The 16,147-nt window shown below is 47.4% G+C and overlaps 2 protein-coding genes across 8 annotated transcripts in view; one reads left to right on the top strand and one right to left on the bottom strand.

The window, feature by feature from the left end:
• inaE (inactivation no afterpotential E) overlaps positions 1 to 16,147 on the top strand; it is a 177,346-nt gene that overhangs the window by 79,395 nt on the left and 81,804 nt on the right. The window lies entirely within an intron of this gene.
• Positions 744 to 13,275, bottom strand: LOC144103947 (uncharacterized). The gene is made up of 5 exons (XM_077636673.1): positions 12,952 to 13,275; positions 7,748 to 7,902; positions 4,775 to 4,857; positions 2,927 to 3,016; positions 744 to 1,705 (listed from the first exon to the last, which is right to left on the bottom strand). Exons 1-5 carry the CDS (start codon positions 13,198 to 13,200, stop codon positions 1,551 to 1,553), a joined length of 732 nt encoding a protein of 243 aa, XP_077492799.1. The 5' UTR covers positions 13,201 to 13,275; the 3' UTR covers positions 744 to 1,550.

Genomic DNA, 16,147 nt, shown 5'->3' with positions numbered 1-16,147 from the left:
TTCGATGGGTATGTGGATATGATTTAGCTGTTAGCGATGTGTCCGCTGTGCTCATAGGTCTTTTGCGGACTTGGAGAACGGCAGTAATAGCCACACTGCGTTCGTGGCATTGGCAATCACTTCGTAAAGTGGTCCAGTGTTGTATTGTTGGGCCTTTGAATAGAGAGATTGCGCTTGAAATTAAATTTTATAGCAGCGAGTCTGTACGTATCCCTGGTCACATAGCGCCAAGAAAAGGAAGAAAGGATCGAGACGATGCAACTGCTTTGTGTCATCTTAGTGCCTTCCTCCGCTTTTTGGCGCAACCACGAGTACTTTTTTGCTTCCCCGCTCACCGTCGTCTATCCACAGCAGATAGGTTTGGTTGTTTCATTTTGCTTAATCAAGTAGATACATTTGCAATCTGGACCAGATGTCTTGTAATCGCATGAATTATGATTTATTTTTGTCAGGTGTGTGGTCATTCCTTTTTCGCAAAATTCAGAGAGCTCTTCATACTCCATAATCTGTTTAGAAAACGCGAAGGGCGTTATGTAGATTCTAGAAGGATTAATGAATTGTACATAGACCAGATCTGCTTTTGTGCGTCGGAGAGATTAATTTTAATCTGCGCCTAAATACAGAAGTGCCCTAATGTGTTCCATTTTGAAGAATGTTGTACTTCAAGCCGAATAAGCAGATGAGTGCACTCTTTAAAAAATGGCCGTCGCTTCTGCGCTAATAGAAGAAACAAAAATTAAGTGTTTAATTAGATAACATTGAAAAATTATATTTTTATTTAGCACTGATGACTCGTAAAGAATGTTCTTCGGAGGTGTCAGCATTGTCAGCTTGTTCTAACAAAGCGCAGCGCACTAACTACAGTATAGAAAGTCTGGAGCATCGAAGTCTTTGATGATCTTGAACAGTCCTTGAAGTCCTTGTGAAAGTCGCTAAAACTTTCGTACACGTTCTTGATGTCCTTGCCAAGTTCTCTGAAACCTTTGCCAAAGTTCTTGAACTTCTTGTGTAAGCCTTTGAATCCCGTGTCGAAACTATTGAAGTCCTTGCCAAAGGTACACAGGCCATATTGTGTATATGGTGCAGCCTTCAGCCAGCGCCCCTGAACCTCACTCTGGAATACTGCAGAAATCGAAGAAAATATCTTTGCAGTCTGGAGCTTTTCTACACCTTAGGGTTTTAGTGACCAGCAGCTTGTCCAAGAGCTGGTCCAGAGCAGAGCCCAGTTTATGTGCTCAGACAACACGTACAAGGGCTCCAGTTAAAGCCTTGGTCAGAAGTTTTAGAGCCCAGGTAGTTTGGTTAGAAGTAGTGTAGTGGGGCTTCTGTAGCATTCGTGGAAGTCCTCCCTATTAGAGGGGACAGGACAATTTTGATCAATTAGAATGCACTACAAGCCACACGGTATGACTCAGAAGCAAACCCCCCTGGGCTCTAAACTTTTGACAAAGAGTGTACCTTTGGCAAAGCCTGGACGCACAGGCACGTGGAACGCCAGTCCCCTTCCTCGGTTGGCCTCCAGCGTGAAGAGCCCCTCGTCGCACACACGCTTAGAGTTCCTCGTGCGGGAACCTGTCCGGGAGACCCTTGCATACAGGGTTGTAAATGGTGACTAGTCTCTTTCCGCAGTGGGCCTTGTATACCCTCCTGCAATCTTCGGGTATCCCGTTGTCGACGGTTGACTCCGGCTGTACGAGTTGACAACCTGCCGGTGAACAAGAAACATAGGACAGATGAAGGGCGCGACAAAGTTTAGAACAGGACTTGGGTGACCTTTGCATATTAGATGTACCGCAGTGCTGGGGACCTATTTATTAGTGCGAAAACGCTCATACGCTTACCAACACCTAAGGATCTTGTCACCGTAGTTACGTTCACCGTTCCATATGTACGTAGGATCGTGTGCCGTTGCCTAGCAACCCGAGTTACTACCCGAGCTTACCCGAGCAACTCGGGTAAGTTCGGAGGAGCTAAGCGCCAGCTGCTTGAGAGGTTGCTCGGGGAGAGCAAAATGAGTCGCACAATCCCTAGGCGCGGCTGTGATAGAAACGGCCACCTGCCAGTGCTCTGCCAGCGCCGTGGCACATCTCTTAACCGCTGCGCCACTCCACCACTGCGCTGGCAGTGGTGCGAGATCTCGCTGCCATGTATGAATGTTAAGTCCAGATTGACCATTTCGTCGTATATGGGCACTAACCCACTATAAGTATCGCGTCATACACTTAAGGCCGAGCCTAAGTGTCCCCTCTAGTTGAAGAATGAACACCTGCTTTCGCGCGCCTATTTTGTTTAAAAACGTTCAACTCCTAACAATTTTATTGCTTTCAGGCCATGTTTGCAGCGTACAACTTTCAGGAGGAACTGTAGTTAAATTTCGGTCTCTCCTGGTTATTTATTGGCTCCGTGCGTGTTTCAAAATACGTTACGTCACCGCTCCCGGCAGCGGGCCTTGCGAAACTCAAGTGAAACTCTGGTTTGGGAAAGTTCGTTCATGGTGAAAGTATTATGAGGATGGCGCGACCGACGGAGGCAGGATAGACACACATCGCGCCGGTCCTGTGGTTGCTGTGTCTGTTCTGTTCCCGTTGGATTCGCCATCTTCATATTACTTATGAACCTGGCGCAGGATGTTTGCTTGCTGCTACGATACCCTTTCCGCCATTGGCACTTGTCTGTGTAAAATAAACATTTTCACATTTTACTCACTGAGAGTTTCTCGGATTCAAACGTACCACTTTAATTGCCTCTCGGAGGACACATATTAGATCTTGCACACTGTAGAGTGATGCACATTTTGCGAGCGCGCTTGCCTTCTGATTTTATTGCATTCACTCGTAACTACGTAAAAATATTTAGCTATTGTGCGTCCTTCAGCGGGGAAATTCTTAAATGGTGCGGGCAGGGAAATGGAAACGCTGCGACTTGCCTTTGCGGCCTTTCTTCAGCGGCTCGACGAGGATTGCGCATGTCTTCTCGGGACTGATGTACATCAGCTTGCGCTCAACTTTACTTGCACCTGCGAAGTGAGATCGAGTGATTATTGGTCTATTTGTAACGTATAGTTTCGCACCTTAGAGTAATGCAAAAGTCACACCTCAGAGTCACCTGGTAAAAATGATTCATTTTACTTGATTTCAGCAGCGCAGCAAGAGTGCAGTGCTGCTAGAATATGTAGTTGGAATTCTACACTAATGGGGTCAGGGAGAAACTAAAACGCATGTTTTCTGCTTCGTTATAAAGCGAAACATTTCGGACAAGGTCATGCACTTTATTTATTTATTTATTTATTTATTTATTTATTTATTTGCAAGACATATTTTTGGCGAATGGCGTAGCCGAAGTGGCTGTCACAGTTAGCTCGATTAAACGAGCATTCGAAGGCTAGTCAACAATAGGGAAAGAAGACACGTCCCTATCCTCTGCAATTCTTTGATTGCTATCACTGCGCAATCTGTTTTGCTCATTGTGTTAAACTAAGAAGGACTCCTCCAGAAAGTTCATTCCGGTGGAATTTGGGATCCTGAAAGGCTGGTTACATGATACGACAGGCCGGCGACCTACTAGTTGCTTAATTTGTGACCTAAAGTTGCCTACAACAACAACAACAACAACAACAACAACAACAACAACAACAACAACAACAACAACAACAACAACAACAACAACAACAACAACAACAACAACAACAACAACAACAACAACAACAACAACAACAACAACAACAACAACAACAACAACAACAACAACAACAACAACAACAACAACAACAACAACAACAACAACAACAAGTAATAGGGAAGTAAATACCCATTGGCATGCACCCATGCGGAGCAATACGGCAAGGAAAGCTATATATCTTGCATAGAAGCAGTGGAAGCTGTATAGCTTTCTTTCGCAGCCACATGGCTGCGCTTAGGTGGATGCCTATGAGTAATCACTCCCTTATTACAAATCTGCTCCACATTGGGGAATTCCCCTAAACATTCGACCAACACCTACTACTACTAAATAAAAGGCGACCCCTGTAGAACGAGCATGATTAGTTTCATTGAAGGGAACGTAGAGCCTCAGCACTCCCTGTCCCTGTTTTGAAGCACCCTGCTAAAAACAAAAGCTGTAAAGCCTTGTTGATAGGTGGTCATGGTACTTTTAAAAATTTGTGCTACTCTGTAACACAGTGCGAGGCTCTGTGTTCTTTGTCAACTAGCAATGCCTTTTTATTCATAAATATAACTATTAACTGTATTATTTTTATTATGCATAATCATATCCGTTACGCAGTGACAGCATTTTCCGACTGTGCCACATACGGACTAAACAGTCGGGCGCCCCACCCTGGCTCCTAGTGTACAGTGTACTCGACAAATTCAAATCGAGTTTGTTTTTCGTGTAGAAAACGGGTTAGCGGGTCCATGTAAACGCGTCATAGTCGTGTCTAGGAGTAAAGCAGTCGGTACCACTCAGCCCGACAACAAGGGGTGGGTTGACTCGCTGACCTCTTCCTAAAATTACACTCAATCCCCTTGCATGACTTTGGAAAGTATTTTCTCCACTCGCAGGGCCGTGCCTCCGAAGGTGCGCCGCAACTGTCGACTCGCTGGTAGCGAGTTCATGTAAACGCGAAGTCATCGAGTTGGGGCCATCTTGCTCAGCCCGACGCCCGACTCAACCCGCTGTTTCGGGTATATGGAAACGAGGCTACTTCTCAGCTACTGTGCACATATATCAGGTTATTGAGGCTGGAATATTGTGAGAAGCGCAAGAGTGGCGTTACCCATGCCGTGCTGGTACGTGACAGCGTTGTACTCCTTGTGAATGCCCGTCTTGCTCACGGTGAAAGTGGTTTTCATTGTCATACTGCACGAAAAAATAGAAAAAGAAGTGTAAGTACACAGAAAGCATATTTATAACGGCTCTTGTTCCACGTTGTCGTTTACGATCAAATATAATTGATTTTTCCTCCTTGCAATTGTGTTCTTTTTTTTGGCTACATGCAACATTTTGATTCCTAACCAAAGATTTACGCAGTTTTTTACACTTCTATTGTCGGCTCAGACACGCTTGCTGATTCGACGACACATGCAGTTCAGACATGCAAAAAGTGAGCAATAAAACGAGAGACGGCCGTGCGTGGTTAACGACATACATCAGGCTTTGGGCTCTGTGAAGGCCTCTGCGAGTATAGAAATGTTCGCTTGCCGTCATAAGTTCCTTGAAAGCGGCCTTTACGAAAGATCTAAATTTCTTACCATCCGGCAAGCGCATTCCTTGAGATTTAGTGGTGTACTGGGTAATTCGCACTCTCAAAGTTAGGCTCCACATCACTGTTCGAGGCTCGTACAAAGCCGGTTCTCGAGTGAGGTCTCAATGCACAGCTAATAATAATAATAATTGGTTTTTGGGAAAGGAAATGCCGCAGTATCTGTCTCATATATCTTTGGACACCTGAACCGCGCCGTAAGGGAAGGAATACAGGAGGGAGTGAAAGAAGAAAGGAAGAATAGGTGCCGTAGTGGAGGGCTCCGGAATAATTTCGACCACCTGGGGATCTTTAACGTGCACTGACATCGCACAGCACACGGGCGCCTTAGCGTTTTTCCTCCATAAAAACGCAGCCGCCGCGGTCGGGTTCGAGCCCGGGAACTCCGGATCAGTAGTCGAGCGCCCTAACCACTGAGCCACCGCGGCGGGGCAATGCACAGCTCCTAATATCTCGTTTCTCGGTTTAACTGCGTCGGTGTCGTTGTGACCACATCTCGTGGACACTTGCAGATCACGTATCACGTACAATGCTTCTAATTGGTTTTTATAATCACGAAGTCATCACTCAGTTACATCTCCGGTGCTTCTGATTGGTTCTCTCATTTCATGATATCATCACCAAGGGTGTGTCAGAAAAACGCCGTCATTCAATCGTAGAAACTTCCCACAAGATCTGCGTTTTAGTGATGTCATGCCGACTACTCTAACTGTCCTGTGAGTTTTTCCGTTAATCTCGCGGTCCATTAAAGCTTTCAATGTTTGTTTCCCTCGGGATTCTTATAAGCGAAAAAAACCTTATTTAATCTATGGCAGCCATTTTAGTCAATGCGTGGAGATTCCTTTTGTCGAAGTTAGATAAACACTATAATGCTTTCTATCTGGCTGTATTTTATTGCTTTACACGTTGTTGTCTTCTCAGTGGACGTCGTTTGTACAGAAACGCTGGGTTTTTGAGGCAAACCTTGTGCGTGGCACAAAACGTCTTGGCTTTATCAAGGGCAAGCTAGGCGGCAAAACGGGCCTGCGAAACAGTCACTGCGCCGCTTCATAGGTGCACTGTTACGCTCCATAACTTAAAGCGCTGTGTGCATTAATGCAGACCATCTATGGCTATCTGTGCCATCCGGAGCGTCAGATATCCCACTGCATGATCCCGTCTGGAGCTTGAGTACCGTGAAATTCCTGCAAGAATTCCATGCGCACTAAAAATTGTTTTGAAGCAATAAAAAAGGGCGATTAATACTCGAAGCAAGAGTAGCAATAAATGCAAAATATGATCGGTGAAGGACGTTGGAAGATGCGCATTTGACCTAGGCTTTTCTAGTTCGTCATGCGGGAACACCTAATCGCCAGTGATGAATCCGCTCTTGTGCATGAGCCGACGGCTGCAGAGGTTTCACTGTAGTCGCTTTCTGTAGTGGCCACGTTCTGTAAAGAAGCGCCTGAAATATCCCAGCTGTCCCTGGCGCTCTGCCCTTACAAAAATTTCTTTACACAGTCTGTCGACTTTCCATATACTTCTGTCTATAAAGTCTATAGACTCTCTCTAGACAAACCATACAGAACAGTCTATAGGCAATACAAATCCTGTAGACAGTCTGTAGACAATATATAGATTTATGGCCACACACTTTTAGTTGACTTTTGTCTATAGACAGTCGATATGCCATGAATAGACAAGAAGAAATATCTACAGGAAGGCAATACAGTCTATAAGAGCTCCATAGGCTGTCTATAGACCTATTTTGTAAGGGTGACTGGCGGGCTTTTGGCATGTCTCTGGATACCTTTGCACTTCGTGTTCGAGTGAAGATCATTTAATGCTTGACAAAGCAACGCGCTACGCAATGGCTTCATCCAGAGCGTTTGCTTCCTTCCTCAGTACACTATAAACAAAAAAGGATTGCGAAGCGAGTAAGCTGTCCTCTAGCGCACACTCCTTAACAATAGGGTGTGCTCTAGAGGAGAGCTTACTCCTCTTTTTACTCTCATATGGGCGTATTTGTGTTTAGAGTTTAGTTACAGAAGATGAGCATAACTTTATCTAATAGCTAGCTTTACGAGACGCTCCATGTGTATAAGGCTGACGTAGATTTTAGTACAGTTCTATTGATTGTTTTATGCGTTGGACTGAAACTAGTTGGTGTGCTAAAGTTGTCGCCGAGTCGGCCACATAGGGCTGAAGTCAGAGAGAGCTGATTTTCTCTTTCTGATTCTGTCAATTAACCATTCTGCTCATGGTCGGCCTCATAAATTATGCGAACAGGAGTGTGGCTCATGGCAACATTTACATGTTGCGGATTGGCTATTCGGGGAACTATGCGCTGTGGAGAAGCAATTGTGTAGCAATTTTTTTCCTGCAAACTGATTAGAGCAGAAAGTTGAATAAAACCAAACTGCTACAGTCGTTTTTCAGACTCTGCAAGATTGAGTGCAAACAACAGCAAAGAAAGGGAGGCAGGTCGTGAGAAATGCAAACACTCACAAGCTTTCCATGCTCCTTGCATGACGCCCACGTAAGACGTACTCGTATTCTCTGTCGTTCAGTTGACGCAGTCTTTGCGCAGACTCACACGTATCGCCTTCCTTGAGTTTGAAGTTGCGCTGTACCACGTAAATCCTTTCCGTGATGTTGATAAACTGCGACAGCACAGAAGCAGATCATCATGGTATTTGATTTCTTTGAAATTGACTCCACGTTGTAGAACACTTTGTAAATGAACAAAAAGAAGCGCACTGTAGCGATATGAGATGCTGAAGTAGCGAGCGTGGTCTTGACATTGTCACGCTCGACTGCGAGACTTTCTCCAGCGGATAGATCCTTGACCAGACACCAAGCCATCAACTGACGCCGATTACAAACATACACCTTTCCAAACCCGGCCCTCTGGAGTCTTGTGTACCCAGGGCAATTTTCAGAAAAATGCCCAAACTGCCAACTTAGGGCAACCTTAGACCACATACTATGGGAATGTCCTCATGCCTCACGGGAGGGGCGAGGCATAAAGACGAGAGACCAAGACGAGGCCTTACTACTGAGCTCCGACCCGTCGACTTAACTCCAACTCGTCCGACTAGCCGAAGCCGCCGCCGAGTGTCAAGACCTTTCGGCCGTCATCTAGGCGGGTAGCCCTCTGGCTACCCTCTTTCTGTTGAACAATAAAGGTTTTCCTACCCCATCCTATCGACTCTTAACCCGCCAGCTCTTACAAGGACGTCAAGATAGCTGTGAGCGAGTGGCTTTTTGATGTCTTACTCAAACAGCAAGCAAATTTTTAGCGCTTCACTGAGCCCTTTTTTTCATGTATATACTCGTGGCCAAACATCAGTGATTGCACATCGACGTGTCGCTTTCTACAACCGTTAGCGCACGGGTTCCTGCGTGAAAGCAGATGATTGACATATCGAGCGGGCACAACACAGCCATGAGAACAACGAACGCACAGCGATGTCTATCGGCGAACGTGGATAGTTTTGCGATTGATGCGAAATATATCCGCTTGTGCTTCCTGCTCAGGCTTTTGTAGAGTCTTGTAATGTACCGCCAACTAATGTGCCACCACTTGTTGTACCGCCACATATTATACTTTAATGGTTCCTGATAGAGGGCCGTCCCGGTCATGAAAAAAAATTATGGTGTGTAAGCCCTGGAACATAAAATGTGCATCTCGAAAAGCACAAAGTTGGTGCATTAAAATAATTAATTAGCTGGCACTGTGTTAGAGATGGTGCCTATGTGCCTGCTTGCTTCACCTGACGCTGTATACAATTCCGTACCTTGCGTGCCAATAAATGTTTGGGTTTATAGGGGTTTAACATTCCAAAGCGACTCAGGCTATGAGGGACGCCGTAGTGAAGGGCTCCGGGAATTTCCATCACTTGCGGTTGTTTAATGTGCACTGACATCGCATGGTGCACGGGCCTCTAGAACTTCACCTCCATCGGAATTTGAGCGCCGCGGCCAGGATCAAACCCGCGTCTTTAGGGTCAGCAGCCAAACGCCGTAGCCACTGAGCCACCGCGGCGGCTGCGTACTAGTAAATGTATCGACGCGGGAGTTGAGCTAGGTTTCTCCACCCGGAGATAAACACAGCGTTACTATGCTGCTCTATGGAAGCATCCCCATTGTTCTCTCTTCTCGGAGCTCTCGAAGAACTCTGACAGCTGTTGGCTTGCATAACTTTTGCCCTCCTACAGAATCTCTTGCGGCTGCCGATATGTCGCGTGATTGTGAACTTGTCTTGCATGCTACGAAGAGCGGCCATTGTAAATCTATGAGGCGGTCGTTCGTTTGCTTGTCCTGACATTTGTCACGCATTTGCAAAAAAAAAAAAAGAACGCGCCAGTATTCTTTTTTTTCGTTGACTTAGAATCGAGTTTTTCTTTGAAGGTGCCCTGAAGCCCAATGACAATCGTGTTGACTCTGTTTAAAGGCCACTCGAAGTTTAAAAAATGCAACATATGGCTGCCAGGCGCTGTTTGTACTAAGTATAAAGATGAGTCATTATTTCTGCTCCTGGCTTCCTTAACTGGCTTCCTTAGCTATAACCACATAAATGCGACCCGTCGCGGTGTACTTTGTAGCAACAGTGCTTTTCTGTTGTGCGCTATAGGTTAAAGGTGTGGTGCCGAGTCATGGGGGCCACACTATTTGAAGATTGCGTTCAATATCCTAGGTTGACCGGGGTGGGTTTAAGTGCAACTTTAGCGAAGAATGCACAGGCCAGCAGCTCTGCTTTCCGTTTCGGCATTGTAAGTCGCTCCGCTATTCCTGACTTCAATGTCTTTACGTTGAAGAGTACTTTCTGAGCCCTACAAAGAGGTAAAAAGTATTAACGAGGCTGTGAAAAGGGCTCTAATAAAGTTGCGGCATGCCCGGGATATTGAAGCACGCTGCTTCACGAATAGTGTCCAGCAAATATTTTTTTAATGCGCTTTGTAGAAGCTGAGTTATCTGTAGTTAAAATTTGAATTTCAGCGTCTTCGCGCCTTTCCTTCTCTTCTCGTCATTTTTTGCACGCTGGAAGGTAGGCGCGCCTTCGCCGACCCCCTCTGGGAGCGGAGCTTCCCGACCCGCCGGAGATAAGCGGCTTATTGGTTGCGGCCAGTGTAGCTGCCTGACGTCTGAAAGAACCTAACCAATGGCCACCTCTCACCTTGTCTACGCAGATGCGGAGCACGGAGGAGTGTGCGAGCATGAAAAAGTCGCCGGGAAGGGCTCGCTAACTTGGACGCGTGATTGTGGGTCTTCTGCTGCTTGTGGAAGAGTATTATTTGGCTCTGGTTTTCATGGCAACAGAGTGCAGTGATTAAGTGAGTTAATGTGCTCTCCTCAGAAGGCGTTTCAGAGCCCCTTTAAGGGCGCAATGCAGGGGCGCACCTGGTGGCCAGAATATTTTTTTACCAACGCTGTACAGGCTGGAGTTAGGATTGCGTTTACATTAAACATTTCATCGAGTAGCTGTGAACGACGGTCTGAAGCCACCAGCACATTTTCTGTCGGTATTAACTGTATTATCTATGCAGTGAGGTCATCTTTTGTTCATAAAAATTATAGCAACACTTGCATGCAGTGCATCAAGCCAGTTTCTCATGCACTGCTTAATATTGACAGACATATTGCGCGCTGTTTTGTGCTTGTCGGAAAGTTTTCCGTTATGTGGAGAATCCGAGGCCTGTGGTTGTGAACGCGAAGCCTGCGGAGCGAAGCTTCTAGATCGTGGTCAAACACTAACTTCCCCCCACTACCCGCCTTATGTTTCTCTTCAAGAGCGTCTCCTTCTTTCATTTATGTGAGTGACATTGAAATAAGCGCCGAATAAATCTCCTAGATTGTAGACTTCAGGTACCCAAACCGCGAAACTCCCGAGGGACACTGCAGCTTAGCAGTGATATAACTCTACAGACAAAGCCAGACCGTTCGTTCATTTTTCGTTCCTCTATGCTTGGACCACGTGTGAACTCTGAAAGCTGCAGAAAGTGAAAACAGCAGTGACCTTCACCGAACTGGGCCTGGCTATCCTCATCCCATGATACACGTGACGGCAGCCAACGTTCACCCAGAACCAGCGAGCATAGACGATGTTATTTCTTTAATTTATGATGTTCACTAAAGGTAGAGTAATAGTGTGCTTATTTTAAAGGTAAATTCTTTAGAAAGCAGAAGAAAAAACATCTCCATGGTGCCGATGGGCTCCGAACCCACGACCTCCGAATTTCGCGTCCTGGGTTCTACCAACTGAGCTATATAGGCGACGGCTGTCCAATCTTCTGCTTTCGGGGGTATTTATGTGCAGTGTAACTGAACCTTAAGAGTGTTCACCAGCGCCACCCTCGTCCATAGCGGCGGAGCAGTACGTCCTGTATTACCGCGAGTGTCACGTGAAACGTGTTCGAACAGCGAGGGCGGAAGCTGCGCGAGAACCACTTGACGCTATTTGTGGCGTCAAGACTGAAAGGTTCGAGGCCCTTGTTAGCTACTGAGCAGCCAAGGGAAGGGCTCTATATGACATACATGACGGTCGCCGAAACAAAGGAGCATAGGGGATGTTCCTTTTTAATTTGCGGTGTTCATCAATGGGAGGGCGATTAATAGCGTAATTAGTTTAAATATAAATTGATTACAAAGCAGAAAAAAGCAAATGCAAATGCCACCGGTCGGATCCGATCCGAAGACCTCCAATTTCGCTCGTGGCGCGCTTATTTAAGTGCATCGCGAGCGCTAGACCGGTCACGTTATGCTAGTTGCCGGCTCTCGAAAGGCGATGAGGCTGGGGGATGAGGTGCATTGTCACCTGACATGCCTATTTTTTCTGTACAGAAAACTGGAGCTTCATGCTAAGAGTCCAGCCGACTGAACGTAAGGATGCAGTTCTTTTTGCGTCACGGCGCTTCTCGCACCGCTGTAAGCCATACTTATTTTTATTCTCGCTTTTATTTACGGGTTAGTTATAACTGCTTCCTAAATTGTAGGCTTTAATGTACTATAGCTTTAGTACTAAACCTCACATTTCACAGCGGCCGGGGTGGCTCAGTGATTATGGTGCTCGACTGCTGACCCGAGAGACGCGGTTTCGAGCCCGGCCACGGCGGTCGCATTTAGACGGAGGCGAAGTGCTAGATGCACGTTTACTTTGCGATGTCAGTGCACGTTAAAGAACCCCAGGTAGTCGAAATTATTCCGGAGCACTCCACTACGGCGACCCACATAACCTGAACCGCTTTGGGATGCTAAAACCTCATAAACCAAAACAACCAACCACATTTCACAACAAACTACATATATATTCCTTTTGGTGCGTTGGGAGCCTCGAGATCTATGCCCAGCCAAGGATAGCTACTGAGGTTACCAGACACTCTTTAAAACTTTTACTAGTATCCATTTCTAAAATTCTTCTAGTTGTTACTAGGTAGTACTAACGTTTGAAACCGTCTACACCACGGATGATTTTTTTCACAGTCCGATAGAATTCAAAAAACGTTTCCTATAACTTATGCTTGGCGCATGATGGCCTTAGTTACCTATGTGCCATAAAACGCAATGCCTATCTTCCATAAACCACAACACATATACTGCTTTCTTGGTCGACCAGCCATCACGAAGGTTGTTGCAAGCAGTTTAGCGGCTGCATTGTGTCTTACTCGATACAGTCAGCAAGCGACGGTCAGTAGTAGCGAATTGAGACTTACGTCTTCCATGCGCTGTCTCTCCAGGTGAGTTGGGTCCTCCTCGTAAGGAGTCGCTTCTTGAATATCACCCTGGCTAATTTTTTCTGGAGGCAGCGCCTGCTGGGCGCTCTTGTCTGGCGAAGCAGCCGCCGTGTCCTGTGATTTCAAAGCCTCGGCTGTTTTCGAAGGCACCGCCGTCTCTTGTTCACTTGACACTCTTGGCGCCGCAAGCAGGGCCAGGCATAGCGCAAGCCACACGCCTTTCGTCATCTTCGTCCGCGTCGTTCAACCTTTAACGTTTGATCGCGGTGCAAACGAAGAGTGTTTAACTTCGCTCCCGCACGGATAAATAAGCTCTCCGCAGACACCTGTCGACGCGTTTCGACCAATGAGCACTTGCAACGTGCACAATCGCTTTTCTTGCGAAACACTCACAAAAGTAGCGCATCTGCCCGTCTTTCCCAGAAAATTCATCGAAAGTGCACGCATTCTGACGTCGCCGACAGACTTCACAACGCCGTCTTATTTCATCCCTCTGTAAATGAGGAAATAGAGACTTCAGAAGTGGATATGTCTTGAAAAGCACTACTTGGCAAATCTTGCTTCCAGACGTTTTTGCCGCGCAAGCAGGCTTCAAGACGCTACAAGCAGCGGCAGAAAAGGAGGCTCACATACTGAGGCTAATCCGTGCTTGCTCTTAAAATAATATTCCCCGTCCTCCTGTCACAGACGACACACTAGCTGCCGCCTAAGTGAAGGGAATAAGAAGAGCTTCCAACGGACATGACGCAAAGTTCTTATCGAGGCACGAGCAGCTGTGAAAGCTATGATGATGATGACGCAATGCGGCGAGGCCACCACCAAAACAGTATCATTGATGAATTGTTCTTGCTCGCCTTGTAATGGGGTAAAATTCTTTTTCTCTTAGCTTTTCTTCTTGAAGCAGCCAGTTGTGAAGTAGGAAGAAAAAAGATGGTAGGGTTTTTAACGCAGTTAAACCGAGTAGACGTGAGAAAGAATATTTAGCCTGGTTGATTCATGGTTTTGGTTTGTGGGGTCGTCGGCATTTCTGGCGACGATAATAAACTCAGGTTAAGCTGATCTGACGCCATCTGAGGCAACCTGACGTGACCTGACGCGAACTGATCTGTTCGCGACGCAGATGGAAGTTGATTCGAGTACTGATCCGGAGTTCCCGAGTTCGAACACGACCGCGGCGGCTGAGTTTTTATGGAGGAAAAACGCTAAGGCCCGTGTGCTGTGCGATGTCAGTGCACGTTAAAGAACGCCAGGTGGTCGAAATTATTCCGGAGCCCTCCACTACGGCACCTCTTTCTTATAATAATTGGTTTTTGGTGGAAAGAAAATGGCGCAGTATCTGTCTCATATATCGTTGGACACCTGAACCGCGCCGTAAGGGAAGGGATAAAGGAGGGAGTGAAAGAAGAGAGGAACAAATAGGTCCGTAGTGGAGGGCTCCGGAATAATTTCGACCACCTGGGGATCTTTAACGTGCACTGACATCGCACAGCACACGGGCGCCTTAGCGTTTTTCCTCCATAAAAACGCAGCCGCCGCGGTCGGGTTCGAACCCGGGAGCTCCGGATCAGTAGTCGAGCGCCCTAACCACTGAGCCACCGCGGCGGGGCTCGTTTCTCATTTCACTCCCTCCCTTATCCCTTCCCTTACGGCGCGGTTCAGATGTCCAACGATATATGAGATGGATACTGCGCCATTTCCTTTCGCCAAAAACCAATTATTATGAAGAAAACGGTGTGGAATGCACAGTCTGCATACGTAGTTGCAGCTTAAGACGAGGCGTGATTGGCTGCGGCGATAGCATAGTGCTCTCGTGCTGTGGCCAGCGAAGGTGGTATACTTTATTTTATAGAGTTTAACGTCCCAAAGTGACTGAGGCTATGAGGGACGCCGTAGTGAAGGTCTCCGGAAATTTCGACCACCGGGTGTACTTTAACGTGCACTCACGTCGCACAGTACACGGGCCTTTAGAATTTCGCCTCCATCGAAATTCGACCGCCGCGGCGGAGATCGAACCCGCGTCTTTCGGGTCAGCAGCCGAGCGCCGTAACCACTGAGCCACCGCGGCGGCCCGCGAAGGTGATCTGTTCGGGCCACCGCAGGTTCGAAACCCAGTCGCGGCAATATTTATTATGTATTCATTAGGTCAAGGTTTTAGCGATGACCCGGATTTTGGAGCTTTGGTCGCGAAGTAGAACTTGCGCTCTGAAAAAGAGAAAAAATGGGCTGAGGGCATAGAAGAAAGCATGACCAACCTCTCATAAGAATGACCCCTGATGATAATTAGAATGCGCTCTGTTGTAAATAAATACGCCCCCGGTCTGCGAATTCCACTCAAAATGGCCGCTTCACACGACGGAGCGGTTTTGCACCGTCCCGGGAATTCGCCATTCCGTGTCCGTCTTCGAGCGCACTCGTATCGTTGCAGACCAATTTGTTCAGCGCGTTCAATCCAAGCTATTACTTTGTTTATTTTTTTTTACAGAGAATTGCGGCTCTACAGGCCAGTGCCTCCTTCGCAAAAGAAAGGATGATGGCCTAGCTCTGTTAGGCCAGGATGTACGTGGCGAAAGCGCGGCGACATCTGGTGCGGCAGAGTTAATATATGAAAGGCGCGCATTCACTATATGCGCCTTTATTCATGATTAAACCTTGAGCCGTCGTAGAGGAGTGGTAGCGGCTGCGCTTCGAACGCCAAAAGCCGTCTTTCAATTCCCAGCCTCGACACAGGGTTATTTTAATTCAGGGAGTGTGCGGGGGCTTCAGTGGCTCCCGGCACCGAACATGTGGTTGGTCACGTGGTGTGCGGAGCAGCTGCCGGCGGCGCGGCGCTGCGGCTGGTCACGTGGTTCGTCACGCGGTTGGTCACGTGGTGCGGAGCAGCTGCCGGCGGCGCGGCGCTGCGGCTGGTCACGTGGTTCGTCACGCGGTTGGTTACGTGGTGCGGAGCAGCTGCCGGCGGCGCGGCGCTCTGGCTGGCCACGTGGTTTGTCACGCGGTTGGTCACGTGGTGCGGAGCAGCTGCCGGCGGCGTGGCGCTCTGGCTGGTCACGTGGTTTGTCACGCGGTTGGTCACGTGGTGCGATGCGACCACGGTGGGACTGCGAGCACGGCGAAACTGCGAGTTTGTGGCCAATGTAGCTTTCACTACAAGAAAAGAAAATTTTTCGCCCGACGT

This window comes from Amblyomma americanum, chromosome 9 (assembly GCF_052857255.1).
Source record: "Amblyomma americanum isolate KBUSLIRL-KWMA chromosome 9, ASM5285725v1, whole genome shotgun sequence".
Lineage (NCBI taxonomy): Eukaryota > Metazoa > Arthropoda > Arachnida > Ixodida > Ixodidae > Amblyomma > Amblyomma americanum.
Note: the sequence above shows the minus strand (reverse complement) of the source record. Positions and strands in the feature narration are given on the sequence as shown.